Genomic DNA, 17,123 nt, shown 5'->3' with positions numbered 1-17,123 from the left:
GGGAAGAGGGAAGAGTCGGGTTAACAAAGGAATAGGAAGACCCGGACTTTGCTAGGGCTGGCAGCGAGGTCTTCTCTAATGGATGAAAAACTCATGCATAACTCCAAGGAACAACCAAGATGGACCAGGGGCGAACGTGAAAGTACCCATGCATAAACGACCTAAAAAGATCTAATGTATGATCGACCAAGTATTGAGACAAATCTCGACTGTACTAGCATGTTTAACCTACTGCTGTTGTGTTTTTATTTTGTTGCTGTTGTTCTTGCTATAAGCTAAACTTAAAATAAAGAGTTATTAAAAAAAAACACAATATCAAAAACACAAGCAGGAGGTTTTTAAGTATCGATCAGATACATACTTGTTGGGGGATATTATAATTGTAATTTCTGCACTGGCAGGAAGTTGAACTAGGTAACCTGAGCGGTCACCCAGCCGTCCCTTCCCACTCTGAGATTAAATAAATACACAAATAAATAAAACTTTCCATAAAACAGAAGCAGACCATTAGAAAGTGTGTAAGATAAAACCCCTAATTAAGAGTCTGAGTAAAAAGCCTGGCGCCTAAAATAAAGTCGGTCCCAGAGAAGGAGGAGGAGGAAGATGAAGAGGAAGAAGGAGGAGGGGAGGGAGAAGAAGAGGAGGAGGAAGAAGAAGAAGAGGAAGAAGAGTTGGTTTTTAAATGCTGACTTTCTCCACCACTTAAGGAAGAATCAAACCGGCTTACAATCAACTTCCTTTCCCCTCCCCACAACAGACACCCTGTGAGGTCGGTGGGGCTGAGAGTGTGACTAACCCAAGGTCACCCAGCTGGCTTCATGTGAAGGAGTGGGGAAACTAGCCTGGTTCACGAGATCAGCATCCGCCGCTCACATGGAGGAGTGGGGAATCAAAGCCGGTTCTCCAGATCAGAGTGCACCGCTCCAAACCACTACACCATGCTGGCGCCTCAAGGCAAGGTGCCACCGCAGAAAATGCCCTGCCTCTAGTTGTCCCTGCCTCTCCCCTGAAGGTGGGGAGGTCCAGAGAGCAGGAATTGAGAGGCAGATCTTTAATGGTAGGCTGGATACTGGGGGAGGAGATGGTCCTTCGGGGACCCCGGCTCCAAGCCATCTGAAATGTAATATAGGCGACGTCTGCTCACGTTATATTAAAATTGAATTCGTGGCACCTCCTCGAACACCCACCCACCCCCGAGTTAAAAGCAGCTTTTCTTTGCAAAAGAACAAAGCCGGGGCTCGTGAGGTCAAACATCATAAGCATGACATGAAAGCTCATGTAACAGCACTTATCATTGTGAGCATTGATGAATATTTATGAATGCCATCCAAGCGGCCCGGACATTTATTTTTCATTTCGCGGAGTCGCTTGGCAATTACCAGCCTTCCCTCCCGGAAGTTTCCGGGTGCATCCGTTTAATAAGTATCTCGCTGAATGCCCTTGCGTGAGTACAGAGAGCGCTAAACGGAAACCCATTAAGCTCTGTAATTGCTCCTCTCTCTGCGGAGACCGAGTCTGCATCAAAAGGCTGTGCAGCCCAGCTTTTTTAGCTTCTGTGACGCAGCTGCTTTAATTGTTGCGACGAACAGTTAGTACGCAAGCTGGTTCCTTTTCTCCACAATTTTACATCCAACGGGAAAAGCTGATTGGTGAAAAAGCGAGCCCACCAGTTAGGGTTGCCAACTCTGGGCTGGGCGATTCCTGGAGATTTGGAGGTGGAGCCAGGCGAGGGACCACAGTAGGGTACATAAGAAAGGCCATTCCGGATCAGACCAAGGCCCATTAACTCCAGCAGTCTGTTCACACAGTGGCCAACCACATGCCTCTAGAAAGCCCACAAACAAGACTGCAGCAGCACCATCCTGCCTGTGTTCCTTTAATCCTGGAGAGAATAGGTATGCAACATGACTAGTATCCATTTTGACTACTAGCCATGGATAGCCCTCTCCTCCATGAACATGCCCACTCCCCTCTTAAAGCCTGAAGAAACATAAGAAAAGTCCTGCTGGATCAGAGCAAGGTCCATCAAGTCCAGCAGTCTGTATCCACGGTGGCCAACCAGGGGCCTCTAGGAAGCCCACAAGCAAGGCGACTGCAGCAGCATTATCCTGCCTGTGTTCCAAAGCACCTAATATAATAGGTGCTGTGCAACACACGTCTGTTGTCCAATGGGCTTATGGTACCACACCTGGCTCCCCCATTATACCCTCACAGGACGACGAAGACGAAGAATTGGTTTTTATATGCCAATTTTCTCAACCTTTTAAGGAGAATAAAAGAAGAGTTGGTTTTATATGCCGACTTTCTCTACCACTTAAGGAAGAATCAAACCGGCTTACAAACACCTTCCCTTCCTCTTCCCACAACAGACACCCTGTGAGGTAGGTGGGGCTGAGAGAGTGTGACAAGCCCAAGGTCACCCATCTGGCTTCATGTGGAGGAGTGGGGAATCAAACCCGGTTCAGAGTCCACCACTCCAAACCACCGCTCTTAACCACTACACTGGCTTACAATCTCCTTCCTTTCCTCTCCCCACAACAGACACCTTGTGAGGTAGGTGAGGCTGAGTGAGCTCTAAGAGAGCTGTGACAAGCCCAAGGTCACCCAGCAGGCTTCATGTGGAGGAGTGGGGAATCAAACCCGGTTCTCCAGATTAGCATCCGCCGCTCATGTAGTGGACTGAGGAATCAAACCTGGATCTCCAGAGTCCACCACTCTTAACCAGTACACCACGCTGTCTCTCTATGAGGTAGGCTTAGGTTGAGAGCGAGCAAAGTAGACAAAAGCCATCCCGTGAGCTGCTGAGGGTTTGAACCCAGATTGCCCCTTTCCGAGTCCAAACACCCTTCCTGCCTGCACCAGACTAGTGCTCTCTCTCTCTCTCTCTCTCTTGCAGCGTCATACACACCAGGGAGCATCTAAGGACGGTTTTACATTTTTCGATCTGGAACGGGTCAGTTCTAAGGGGAACAGGAGACGGCTCCATGCGGCGGCGGCCCTAATTTGCGAGAAGTGATTAACATCACAGGCCGGCTCGGCCATTCACGTCCATTCATTGGGGTTTTTTGGCTCACATGGAGGGATGCCTGCACGAGGGGTGAGAGCGGGTCAGCCTTGGCTGGCTTGCCCTTCTCTGCCTTTACTCGTGACCGCACGAGGCCGGTGCCAACGGGACCCTTGCCCGCGCAGAGCTGTTTTGCTTCCCCCCCTTCCAATGAAGACGGCAGCAATTATGAGGTTTCATTCAGAACGTGTGACGGCTCACGACGCAGGCAGGACAAAGCTGTCCCGGTTGCATCCTAGGAACTGTCAGAATCCTGCAGGGGGGACTGTGAGAACGCTTGTTTTTTGGCAAACGGCCTTACAGGAGGGGAATCCATGAACACATAAAGCTGCCTTACACTGAATCAGACCCTTGGTCCATCAAAGTCAGTATTGTCTACTCAGACCGGCAGTGGCTGTCCAGGGTCTCAGGCAGAGGTCTTTCACATCGCCTACTTGCCTAGTCCCTCTTAACTGGAGATGCCGGGGATTGAATATGGGACCTTCTGCATGCCAAGCAGACGCTCTCCCACTGAGCCACAGTCCCTCCCCAAAACGACTAAATCAATTTGATACAACAGAAAAAACTAACCGCCCAAAGTGGGGCTCGAACCCAGGACACTGGGATTAAGAGTCCCATGCTCTACCGACTGAGCTAGCTGGTCGAAGAACAGAAATCCAAAAGCACCCCGAGAGCATCTAAATTCAAGTCTTGAAGCACCTTAGAGACCAACAAGGTTTTGGGATACGAGCTTTCGAGAATCACGGCTCCCTATGTCAGATACTGAAATACCATTCCGAGATACTCTCGAAAGCCCATACCCTGGAAATCTTCTGGGTCTCTAAGGTTCTTCTGGTCTCGAATCCAGCTGTTCTACAGCAGACCCTCTGAAACTAACCCCAAGAGATCCCGTTTGTCTCTCCTCGCCTTTGTCAAAGTGCCACCAGTGCTTTAATCCTCAAAGTAGGACCAAGAGGAGGATAACAGGCATGTAGGTTTCTGACAGGGGGGCACTTGGTGGGAGCTCCTCTCCTTCCCAGGCCATGCTTCTTCACTTCCAGAGAGCCAGTGTGGTGTAGTGGTTAAGAGCGGTGGTTTGGAGTGGTGGAGTCTGATCTGGAGAACCGGGTTTGATTCCCCCACTCCTCCACATGAGCGGCAGAGGCTAATCTGAAGAACAGGATTTGATTCCCCCACTCCTCCACATGAGTGGTGGACTCTAATCTGGAGAACTGGGTTGGTTTCCCCACTCCTCCGCATGAAGCCTGCTGGGTGACCTTGGGCCTGTCGCAGTTCTCTCCAAACTCGCCCAGCTCCACCTACCTCACAAGGTGCATTCAGAAGGTCCCAGGTCCAGTCCCCGGCATCTCCAGTTAAAAGGATCAGGCAGTAGGTGACGGGAAAGGCCTGAGATCCTGGAGAGCTGCTGCCAGTCTGAGTAGACAGTGAACATAAATGAAGAAAAGAACACCGATGTGAAAGAGAGCGTGCACATTGATGACAATGTGCACACTTTTTTGGTGGCATCTAGCATCTCACAAAGGAAGAAGAAATGCCTCTTCTAAGATGGCACCTTCTCCCTCCAGATTTTTTTAAAGCCTGCTATACGACTGATTGAGCGTATCTTTTTAGTTGAACAAGAATGTTAAATAAATTAATCTAACCAGTTGCAAGCCTTTGTTTTATTTTTTTGCTTCATGTAAGGGAGATGTAGCTAAATACAGTTATTAATGGGCTGCTAGCGGTAACACAGGAAAGTCCTACCTGGAAATCCTTATGCATTAAAAGGATGTATTCATGAGGGAATATCTCCCAACTGGTTTTTTTGGGGGGGGGGGGGCTAATAAATCTAGACCCAAAAGCTCTTTTTTGATCAAGGAGAAGTACAGTCGTGAAAGCACCCAAGCTTTTAAGAGCTGGCAGGATTTCTTCTGATGACAGGATTTCTTCTAAGGAGGGTGCCGAGTTGTTTTCTGTTGCCCCAGAAGGTCGGACCAGAACCAATGGGTTTAAATTAAATCAAAAGAGTATCTGTCTATTAGGAAGAACTTTCTAACAGTTAGAGCGGTTCCTCAGTGGAACAGGCTTCCTTGGGAGGTAGTGAGCTCTCCTTCCCTGAAGGTTTTTAAGCAGAGGCTAGATGGCCATCTGTCAGCAATGCTGATTCTGTGACCTTAGGCAGATGATGAGAGGGAGGGCACCTTGGCCATCTTCTGGGCATGTAGTGGGGGTCACTGGGGGTGGGGGTGGGGAGGTAGTTGTGAATTTCCTGCATTGTTCAGGGGACTAGTTGGACTAGATGACCCTGGTGGTCCCTTCCAACTCCATGATTCTATTAAAAGCCCTGCTCCACCGAGCTCTGAAGCGGCATTGCCTGGCGGGTGATGTCTCTTCCAAAAATATCGGCTGAATGCACGCACGGAACATGCCCCTCAGTTGAAATGCGTATTCTCCCTAGTTCTTGTGGAAATGTTGGACAGCTATATATATTTACTTGGCTTTAGGGATATCCTTTAATCTTTCTCCTATTACCCGCAGATGTGCCTTAATATTATAAGACACGAAAATTTTATTTTCACAGGCTCAAGCAATTATTTCTGGAAAGAATAACGCGGACCGCCAATTATGTAGAAAACGGCTTAGGGCAGCAGTTTGCAGGCCTTCGACTCAGGCAGAGCAGGCTGGCAGGTTTTTGTGTTGCATCTCGCTTTCTGGCAGTAACCGCTAACTTGGGAGCTGAAATTCTTTTTTTCCCCTTCCCCCCTTTGTGTCTCGCTGTTCCCAGTGTTTGCTGGTGGATACTTCAGGACATGCCTGGAAAAGTCCCTGTTGCCTGGCCTGCCGTTCTGCAAAATGCTGGCGTAGCCCTCCGCTAAATACCAATTTAAGTGCTTGTTTATTGGTACTTCGTGGCTCACGTTAAAGGATCATTCAGTAGCCCCCAATGGATTTAAAATCGTAGCACAGGCAGAGCATGGCTTATATTTTTATTCGTGGGCAGTGCAATCCTAAGAACATAAGAAAGGCCCTGCTGGATCAGACCAAGGCCCATCAAGTCCAGCAGTCTGTTCACACAGTGGCCAACCAGGTGCCTCTAGGAAGCCACAAACAAGACGACTGCAGCAGCACCATCCTGCCTGTGTTCCACTGCACCCAAAATAATAGGCATGCTCCTCTGATACGAGAATAGGTATGCAGCATGACTAGTATCCATTCCAGCGGCCAGCCACCGGTGTAACTGTGGCTAATCCGCTAATCTGCTCCCTAAAGGGTTTGGTTCGTGACCAGCCAGCAGGAAGAAGAGGTTATAGCTGGGTTTTCGAGGCCGCAACCTAGATCCAGAGAGGTTTTGTCCGTGTGGAACAGAGGACACTGAAACCATCGAACATGCACTGATATGTTGCCCATTCTACCACAAAGTTAGACCAAAGCTTATTCCCCCCCCCAACTCGGTAAATTCCCTGACGAGTCAGTTGACCTTTTGGCAAAGAAGCTCCTATTAGGAGAAGACCCTCAGCTTATGCTCCAAACTGCCAAGTTCTGCGCTGTTGCTATTAAAATACGCAGAATGTTATTAGAAAATGATTGTTAGAATATTTTACAATTTTATCAGTTTTAAGATGATAATTTTAACCAGGGGTTGCTTTTATTGATCTTATACCTTTATATGTACGGGCAGTCTGTGATTCTGCGGTGCAAAGCTATTGAGTCTGGAATTTTTGATTGTCGGCATGTGATTGGTCAGTCGACCAAATAAATAAATTTGATTTGAGGCTGCAACCACGTCAGCGTCCCCAGCAGGCAAGACCAGTCAGGGGCCCACAGGCTTGGGGGAGTAGCCCAGCACTGGTCACAGCTGAGGTGCGGGAACGGGCACGGCCAGGGATGCTGTGGCACACACGCCCGCCCCCTTAAAGGCACCGAGTCCTGTCACGAGTCCCTGGCCAGCTGACAGAGTTGACAGAGAGAGAGAACTTGAAGTCTTGTGGGTCTTCAAGATGTTACTAGATTCAGATCTTGCTCTACGTGGCTGCCCTTCTGAAACCAATTAATGCTGTAGCTCTGGGGTGCGGTTGAGAGCAGGCTGTACGGACTTCCAGGAAGACTCTTGCTTTGCTCTGAAAACAGTGTTCTTCCATCCTTAGGTTTCAAAGCTGTAACGACTTGCCAAATCCGTTTCCTCCGCTCGCATAGTCATTGCTTAGCTTTACAAGATACTTTGCTGTCATCTCGTCATTAGCTAGTAATTGGCCTAATGAATTGCAGTAGTCCTCGCAAACCCCTCCTGCGGGGCTTCATCTGGAGAAGAACGGAGCTCATGAACACATGAAGCTGCCTTATACTGAATCAGACCCTCGGTCCATCAAAGTCCGTATTCTCTACTCAAACCGGCAGCGGCTCTCCAGGGTCTCAGGCAGAGGGTCTTTGACATCCCCTATTTGCTAAGTCTCTTTAACTGGAGATGCCGGGGATTGAACCTGGGACCTTCTGCATGCCAAACAGATGCTCTACCACTGAGCCACAGCCCCTCCCCAGCTCAGCTCACATGCAAAAGTCAGTCTGTGGTCTTTGTGTGTCATTTTCTGGGTGGTCGCTGTCCTTTGAGGGACCGACCTTGGATAATAGCCATGTGCCTGCCTGGTGATAGACAACCAATCCAAAATTGAGGGCAATCCTTAAGCAGGCTGCGTGGTATAGCTACAGGTCTCCGATAACAGAGACCTAGAGTATTGTGTTCAGTTTTGGGCACCGCAATTTAAGAAGGGTGTAGACAAGCTGGAACGTGTCCAGAAAAGGGCAACGAAGATGGTGAGGGGTCTGGAGACCGAGTCCTATGAGGAAAGGCTGAAGGAGCTGGGTATGTGTAGCCTGAAGAGGAGAAGACTGAGAGGTGATACGATAACCATCTTCAACTTGGTTCTCCAAATTATAGTCCACAGATCATGTAGAGGAGTGGGAAAACCAACCAGGTTCTCTAGATCTGCTCTTAACTACTACACCATGCTGGCTCTTAAATGAATAAATAAGCCTTGAAGTAATCCCTCCATATCTTCCTGCGTAGGCTCTACTATGCCCAGCTTTAGGCTGCTAGCTTCTCAGGACAGGGACCTGTCTCCTTCATGCTGTGAAGCGCCATGGGCATCAGTGCACATTAAATTTTTTTTAGCAAAAACGTTTATTCAGTCCTAAACAAGCCATTACCTAAGCTTTACAAAAAAAATATTCTTTTGCAGGAGTGTTCTATTGCAAGTGTGTGGGGGTTACCGCATTATGTATTCCCAACGATGTATTAAGAGTTTGAAACTGTTATAAAAAATACTGTTCGCACTTTGTTTGGCCCCTTTAGCTGTGAAGACGTCTTCCAACCACTTTTTAGCTGTGGCATCCAAAAACCCTTTTAAAGCGATGTTTTTTATAACATTTTCAAACTCTTAATACATCGCTGGGAATACATAATGCGGTAGCCCCCTACGTTTTGTTAAATAAATAGGACACATGACTTCCTGTGCGTGGACAATTTTTTTTCTTTTTAAAAACGCCTTCATTCTTCTCTCAGAGAAAGATGACTGCCACCTCGTGGCTGAAAATAAACAGATTGTCTTTAAGGTTGTTTTATACATCGCAGGACGGTGGCCCTGGATTTGCCACCGAACGCATGTGCGGTGGGGAGCCCCAGCCAATTTCCGCCTCCCTGAAAAGCATAGCTATATGGTGCACACTTTTGCAAACACCTGTTTTAAATGTACACCTAAAAATCAATACAACAAACACCTCAGGCCGTACACCTAAAAAGTTGTGTACGAACCCATTGATTCTAATGAGAAACAACGTTAAAAGGAATAACTCAGAGCTTGTTTAAGTTGAAGAGGGGGAGAGAGGAGGATTTCCCCCCCTTTCCCCAAATACTAGAACTTGAGGGCATCCAATGAAGCTGATAGATTCAGGATGGACAAAAGGAAATACTTCTTTACCCAGCAAGAAGAAGAAGAGTTGGTTTCTATATGCTGACTTTCTCTACCACTTAAGGAAGAATCAAACCGGCTTACAATCTCCTTCCTCTCCCCCCCACGACACCCTACAACAGGTAGGTGGGGCTGAGAGAGGCTCTGAGAAAACTGTGACCAGACCAAGGTCACCCAGCTGGCTTCATGTGGAGGAGTGGGGAAACAAATCCAGGTTACCAGATTAGCCTCCGTCGCTCATGTGGAGGAGTGGGGAATCAAACCCGGTTCTCCAGATCAGAGTCCACCACTCCAAACCACTACATCACGCTGGTGTAGTGATCAAAATGTGGAATTCGCTGCCAGAGGATGTGGCGATGGCCAGAGGCACAGGTGGCTTTAAAAGGGGATTAGACAGATTCATGGAGGACAGGTCTATCAGCGGATACTAGCCATGGTGACTAAAGGAAACCTCCACTTTCAGTAGCAGTAAACCTCTGAATCCCAGTGCCAGGAGGCAACACCAAGGGAAGGTCTTGGCATCTATGCCCTGCTGCCGGCCCTATGGCTAACTGATTGGCCACTGTGTGAGACAGGATGCTGGACTGGATGGACCACTGGTCTGATCCGGCAGGGCTCTTCTGATATTCTTACAGTCATGCTCACCCAGCTGTGCTTCAAATCTCCCCCCATCTTTCCCGACAAACACTTTCCGCGTCATACATTTTCCCTGAAATTCTGCAAATCCCCAGCTCTGGATGTTCAGCCCTGCAGTCTTCAATGGGACGTTTCTCTCAATTGCTGTGAGATGCTCCTCCATCACCAGCCAGACTGAATCGCTATGGCTAACAGCCAAGGTTGGCCCCTGTACAGATAGACAACTCCATGCAACAGAACAAGGCATGGCAACCTTTTGGGATTTTGCAAATCCAGGGAGAACCCCCAGCTTCGGAGAAAAAGCCCATTCTGAAAACCCACCCTTTTTATTTATTTATTGAAAAGGAAGGGTCGTATACTTTTATACTGTGCCCTTCCGAGACTGAAGACGGATTATACAGCGTTAAGTCCATGCAGCCAATGGAATGTGACATCTAATAAAAATGTAACTGGTCCAGGATTACAGAAACTTGACGAAAAGCAAAAAGTATTAGACAGAACACATTAAGGCATGGGTCCATGCACTTTTTGGGCCTGTGGGTACACTTTGAATTCTGAAATGGCACGGCAGGCGCAGCCACAAAACAGCTGCCGCAGGATGCGGAGCCAGCCACAGAATGATGGCCACAGCTTAACTTTGGTAACACAGTGCAGATCCTTGTGCTGTGGTGGCAGCTGGTGCCAAAGCAACGTTTTAAACAATCGGCACAGCCAAACAAATCTCCAGTAGTCAATCAGCAGCCCTGATGGGCAAAAGCCCTACCTGACCCCAGCCACGTCCTAAAAACACTTGGCAGGCGCTGGAAAAGGTGCCAACGTGGCGCCCACGTTGAGGACCCTTGCTTTAAACACTGCAGAAAATGGTGTTACATGAATAGAAGGCAATACAGTGGGATCAAGATAATACCTACAGCAAATAGATCATGCATGCTATATGCAGTAGTATAGTCCGGTCTTGTTTCCTCCATAAAAGCATCTTCCTGAATCGTTTTAATTACAGTACAGCTTAGTTCCCTTTATAAAATGCCCTCCTGAACAATTCTGTTTTCCTCACGTCCTTGGGCTCAAGGCAGCTACCAAAAGCAACAAGCTGCCAGTACATTAAAAAATCTAGTCTGTCAACAAGACCCTCCCCCGCAAAAAAAAGACATGGAAAAAAACCAGCCAGATCTGCCATTATTGGTGTAACCCCCTCAATCACTAAAAGGGGCTGAGTTTTGATAGCACAATAAGAAGAAGAAGAGTTGGTTTTTATATGCTGACTTTCTCTACCACTTCAGGAAGAATCAAACTGGCTTACAATCTCCTTCCTTTCTCCGCAACAGGCACCCTGTGAGGTAGGTAGGGCTGAGAGAGTGCGACTAGCCCAAGGTCACCCAGCTGGCTTTGTGTGGGGGAGCGGGGGAACCAACCCGGTTCACCAGATTAGCCTCCGCTGCTCATGTGGAGGAGTGGGGGAATCGAACCTGGTTCTCCAGATCAGAGTCCATTGCTCCAAACCACCGCTCTTAACCACTACACCATGTTGGCTATGGTAAGCTTAAAGGGCACGTGCAAACATGGCAGCCAGCAGATGGCAGCAGTGGTGGATGGGGGGGGGTGGGGAAAGGCAAGATGGAGCCAGTGGAGGGGAGTTGGCAGCAAGGGAGGGGAACAGGATTCTCCCCCACACACACCCCTGCTTTTGTGGGTTTCCTCTTGTTAAGCATGGAAGATAGACCAACAGCAGTTTATTCATCCCAGATGACCGCTGCAGAAGTCATCGTTCGCCTTCTTTGGGGGAGTTCTTTTCCCTGACGCTAATGGCAGCTCCACTTGGGGGTGAGGAGGAACAGAGGGATGCTCTGATTTTCCACATTCCCTTCATCCCTGTTTTCTCAGTGCACCTGGCCATTCACACAAACACCCTGACCGGCGACTCCGCCACACGAAGGTCACGTGACAAAGGAAAGGCAGCCAGGATGTTTTACCCCAAGAAACCATCCCTCTCAACTTGAACCCAGATGTTGTAAAGGAGTCATCTGTACCCTGCCCTGCACGCTCTGGTGGTATACAGAAAAGAGACAAAAAGAATAATACGCACCTCTCTGTTGTGCGATTTCAGATCGTGCTCTCACTTGGATCACTCTGGGTTGCGCAGGTCCCACCCACACCTCTGTGTGCTGACTTTTCTGCAAGCCAGTTATTAAAAGTTATCATAATTCTATCTCTGCAAAGAACGCTATAAAAAACAACCAAACTGATACAAAGAGCCCCTGGCCATGGCTATGCAAATCAGGACCGAGAAACAGATCCAGACGGTGGACATGATTCACCAGGGAAGGATGCGAGCTACTCGCGAATCAGAGTAGTTTCCCTGCTCTTCCTACTCTAGAATCGCTTGCGTCTTCTACGAATTCAGGTGGGTAGCCAGGTTGGTCTGCAGTAGAAGAGCAAGATCCTACCGAGTCCAGTAGCACCTTAAAGTCCAACAAGATTTCAAAGGTGCGAGCTTTCGAGAGTCAGAGCTCCCTCTCTCAGACACAAGTGGGAAAGGAGATCTGTATCCGAGGAAGGGAGCTTGGACTTTCGAAAGCTTAAACCCTGGAAATCTCATTGGTCTTTGAGCTGCTACTGGACTCGAATCTTTGTCTGAATTCATTTTCACTTTATTCAACTCCATCCCGTCTGATAAGGAGGGAAACGCTCGGTCCGGAGAACTACTCCCGGATCAGATCTGAATGAGAAACAGAACTACCATTCACCGGTGCAGAGGTACCGCCCCATTCCCTGGAGACAGTTCCAGAGGGTAACTGTGTTGGTCAGCTATGCAACAGCTAGTTTCAAGTCCAGCAGTACCTTAGAGACCAACAAGATTGAAGGCAGAACGACGGAAGGATTTCAGAAGAAACAGGAGCTTTATTTTGAGTATATAAAGTAGAAATCATAATTCGGTAAAGAAGGGTGGAGGAAGGTATACTAATAAGTAAAAGAACAGTAATATAAAGGCAGCAGATTGATAGTGTATATGAAATAATCTAGTGTAGAACAACAGATGAAGAATAGAAGTAATGCATAGAATGGGTAATATGAATTGCATTAAGTACTGTATTGATAGACAGCTTGAAGAGCAGTGGAAATGTCATAGACTTAGACAGATTATTAATTAAATACATCAAACAAATATCCATTATGATATGAACGTTTAAGTCAAAATGTACTCCCTGGAAGATTGATTATACTGTATGCGTGTGTATGAGTGAGTATGTCGTGTGCATTTTTCTTTTTTGAAAATCTTTAATAAAAATATTAAAAGATTGGTGGTGTGTGTTGAGGGGTATGAGCTTTCGAGAGTCAAAGCTCCCTTTGCCAGGTACAACGAAGGGAGTCTTCGGCTCTCGACAGATCGTGCGCCCAAAATCTTATTGGTCTCTAAGGTGCTCGTGGTACTCGAATCTAGCCAAGCTCCTAGCAGCTTTTAGCCTAACGCAGACAAAGCTGGCTTATACAATGGCCAGCTACTGGCTGGTTTCACACAGTATTGCCTACACCATTGAGCAACAGTTCCCTCAGCCTTCAGGGAGATGCCTTTCCCAACCCACCTAGCCTTTTGAACCGGCACACAAATCATGTGTTCTGCCAGTGATCGACAGCCCCTACTGCCCCTAGGAGACGGAGGAGGAGGAGGAGGAGAGTTGGTTTTTATACCCTGATTTTCTCTACCTTTAAGGAGTCTCAAAGCGGCTTACAATCCCCTCCCCACAACAGGCACCTTGTGAGGTAGGTGGGGCTGAGAGATTTCGGACAGAACTGTGACTGGCCCAAAGTCACCCAGCAGGATGCAATGCGGAGGAATGGGGAAACCAACCTGGCTCTCCAGATTAGAGTCCGCCAATTACGTGGAGGAGCGGTGAGTCAAACCTGGTTCTCCAGATTAGAGTCCACCACTCTTAACCACTACACCACGCTGGCACCATACAGGGTGAATTCCTGGAGGAACGGTCCCTCTGGGGCAACCCTCCAGTGAATGCCTGGACCAGGAAGGAAGGGTGGGTACGGACGGCTGCATCCTGCGGACACCACAGGACGGTCTGGAAGAATCACCAGGCTATCTGGTGAAGGGAGCTCTGACTCCAGAAAGTTGAGCACCTGGAAATCTTGCTGGGTCTTTGAGGTGCTCCTGGACTCGATCCTTGTTCTCCTACCGCAGACCAACACGGCTGTACACCCGAGACTAGGTTCAAGGAGAACCACCGTGGTGTAGTGGTTAAGAGCAGTGGTTTGAAGCGGTGGACACTGATCTGGAAAACCGGGTTTGATTCCCCACTCCTCCACATGAGTGGCTGATGCTAATCTGGTGAACCAGGTTGGTTTCCCCACTCCTCCGCATGAAGCCAGCTGGGTGAACTTGGGCTAGTCACAGCTTCACAGCTCTCTTAGAGCTCTCTCAGCCCCACCGACCTCATAGGGTGTCTGTTGCGGGAAGGGGAAGGGAAGGTGATTGTAAGCCGGTTTGAGTCTCCCTTAAGTGGTGGAGAAAGTCAGCATATGGGAACCAACTCTTCTTCTTCCTCTTTTTCCACCAAAGACCAACACGGCTGCACACCCGAGACCAGGTTCCTCCCGTCTCCCCGGGCCTCAACACGCAAGGGCACTGGGACTCTGAACCCGCTCATGTAAACACGCAGACATTTCAACACAGGGCTCGTATACATTACCTGGGGTGCCTCATCCAGCTGAGCCGTCAGCACGTTCTTCGGTTTCACGGCAGAAGGAGCAGGGTGTTCCAGCTCAGCCACGCTCATCGGACCATGGGTGGCATCAGTATCTCCGAGAGCTCCACCTGAAGGATCAAAACACCACTGGAAACTCGGCAGCAAAGTTATATCTAAAGCTCGCAAGCGTCCTCCGGAAGAACCTGCGGATTTGCAGTGCGAATGTCAGTCGCCTGGGTCGTTCGCCTGCAAGGGCCCCCGGCTGGACCCGTCTGCAGACCCCTCCTAAAGGCGGCAGAAATTCTTTTGGCCATGTGCTGCCCTCGGGACACCTCTCAAGCCCACGGAGTAGCGTTTCCTCCGCGCATTTCTCCCTTTGCACACTGGGGCTTTGCTGAGTCAATTGTCCTGGGGATTTTGCCAAGAGGAAGCTTTTTGAAAGAGAGAGCTCCCGAGGGGAGTTCACCGGCATCAAAGAAAGCAAAGCCGTAAATCTCTTCGTTTTGTCCTTTCAAAAAACAAAAATAAATCTTTTTCTTCGAAAGGATACCGCAGCGACGGTTTGGAAGAGGGCTGAGGCAGGCAAAACGGGGCCTCCCCTCAGGTGCAGTTCTGCCCGTGACATGGGGGCTAGCTTCAGCTGTAGGTAATCACAGAAAGAGCCTTGGCTACTTACCGTGAAGGCTTCTTCTGCTCAGAGGGACGAAGGGCATCTTCATGATGGGTGTTTCCTTTTCCTCTTAGCTCGGGAGGCAGGATTTAATATTTAAATTTTTCCCCCTGGCTCCTGAGGGTAAACGCCCCCTTAAGGCCAGTTATAAACTATCCAAGCCTTAGAGGTTAGTAGAAAAAAGCTAAAACACATGAGGTATTAAATTGTAACCTGTATTTTTATGAACTGTAATGTTACGTACACAACAAACTTGAACTTCAACTAATTGAAAAAGGCTATAACTCTAACTAGTAACTGACGTCTGGGAGGGCAAGATGCCCTTCGTCCCTCTGAGCAGAAGAAGCCTTCACGGTAAGTAGCCAAGGCTCTTTCTCGGCTCAGAGGGACAAAGGGCATCTTCATGATGGGACATACAAGAGCTGTCCCCGCCCTGGGAGGGTTAGACGTCCTGTAATACGCTTTGCAGTACTCGTCTACCAAATGCTGCAGCTGCAGACGAGTAAAGGTTTAATTTATAGTGTCTTACGAAGGTAGACACGGAGGACCAAGTGGCCGCTTTACAAATTTGCTCAATAGGAGCCTGTCTGTCGAAGGCCGTTGAGGTGGCCGCGCTTCGAACCGAGTGGGCAGTTATGCCTCCTGGAACGGGCAATTTACTTTCCATATATGCGGTCTTTATACATGAGGCAATAGTACGACTGATAGATGCCTTTGACATAGGTTTACCCTTTCTCGGTTGTGAAATGTTGATGAACAGTGATTCTGATGATCTAATGTCCTCTGTTCTAGATATGAATATATGCAATGCTCTTCGGAGATCTAACAAATGCCATGTCTTTACCATGGGTGTTTTTGGATTGGGACAGAATGATGGAAGTACTATGTCCTGTTCTCTATGGAACTTAGTGTTGCACTTTGGAACGAATGAGTGGTCATGCCTAAGAACTACCTTGTCTTTGTGAAATGTGAGCAATCCTGGTCTAACCATTAGAGCTCCTATCTCTGAGACTCTACGTGCCGAAGTTACAGCAGTAAGAAACAGTACTTTCATCCTTACCCATTTTAATCCGACCTTTGCAAGGGGTTCAAATGGCGGCTTCGTGAGCGCAGTCAGAACGGTGTGTAGGCTCCAGGTGGGGAACCTGTGTCTTACAGGAGGAGCAATAACAGTCATGCCTCTCATGAATGATTTTATGTGAGGATGTTTAGTCAACTTATACCCTGCTACTCTTGGGACAATAGTAGCTATCGACGCTAGCTGTCTTTTCAGTGTGGACGTAGCTAAGCCGAGTCTGTGACCCTCTTGTAAAAAGGAGAGAATGCCTAAGGTGTGAGGTTTGAGAGGGTTGATATTTTTGCGCCTGCACCACCTGGTGAATGCCCTCCAGGTTGAATTATAAATTCTCTGTGTTGAGGGTCTGCGTGCGGCCTGAATGGTGTTAATTATGTCCTCAGTGTAACCTAATCTGTGCAATCTTCCCCTTTCAATACCAAGCGGTCATTTTGAACCATTCTGGTTCGGGATGACGAACTGGTCCCTGTATCAGTAGGTCCGGAGTGTCTGGAACTCTCCAGAGATTGTTGCGTGACATTTGTATTAATGTGGGGAACCATGGGCGCCTGGGCCAATGCGGTGCTATGAATAAGACATGTGCTTTCAATGTTTGAATCCTCCTTAGTACTCTTGGAATGAGTGGAAGGGGTGGGAAGGCATATAGCATTCCCTTGGGCCAGGGTGCTGTCAATGCATCCGTCTGTTCCGCCCCTGGTTGTTTGTACCTGGAAAAATAACGAGGAAGCTGGTGGTTTGAGCTGCTTGCAAATAGGTCTACTATTGGTGTTCCAAATCTCTGTGTTATAAGGTGGAATATGCCTGGGTGTAGAGACCATTCCGTCTCGCTGAGAGTCTCCCTGCTGAGCCAATCTGCCTGTACATTGGTTACTCCCTGTATGTGCTCTGCCGAAATTGATGTTAGATTGGACTCTGCCCACTGAAGAATTGGTAACACTTCCTTGTGAAGAAGTGATGATCTGGATCCCCCCTGTTTGTTTAAATGTGCCTTGGCGGCTACATTGTCTGTTCTGATCAGTATATTCTTTCCTTGAGCTTGTTG

At 48.3% G+C, this 17,123-nt stretch overlaps 1 protein-coding gene and 1 non-coding gene across 2 annotated transcripts in view; both read right to left on the bottom strand.

Annotated features, from left to right (window-relative positions):
• The window catches only part of KIAA0586 (KIAA0586 ortholog), a 102,802-nt gene that overhangs the window by 21,588 nt on the left and 64,091 nt on the right, over positions 1-17,123 (bottom strand). Inside the window, exon 28 of the mRNA XM_056851178.1 lies at positions 14,340-14,539. Within this exon, the coding sequence (XP_056707156.1) occupies positions 14,340-14,539 (200 nt within the window). The remainder of the gene's footprint in view (positions 1-14,339; positions 14,540-17,123) is intronic.
• Positions 3,635-3,707, bottom strand: TRNAK-CUU (transfer RNA lysine (anticodon CUU)). The gene has a single exon. It is a non-coding gene; the product is annotated as a tRNA-Lys (tRNA).

The sequence above is a fragment of the Euleptes europaea genome, chromosome 6 (assembly GCF_029931775.1).
Source record: "Euleptes europaea isolate rEulEur1 chromosome 6, rEulEur1.hap1, whole genome shotgun sequence".
In the NCBI taxonomy this organism is placed as follows: domain Eukaryota; kingdom Metazoa; phylum Chordata; class Lepidosauria; order Squamata; family Sphaerodactylidae; genus Euleptes; species Euleptes europaea.
The sequence above is the reverse complement of the archived record's forward strand: the minus strand, read 5'-3'. Positions and strand labels throughout refer to the sequence as shown.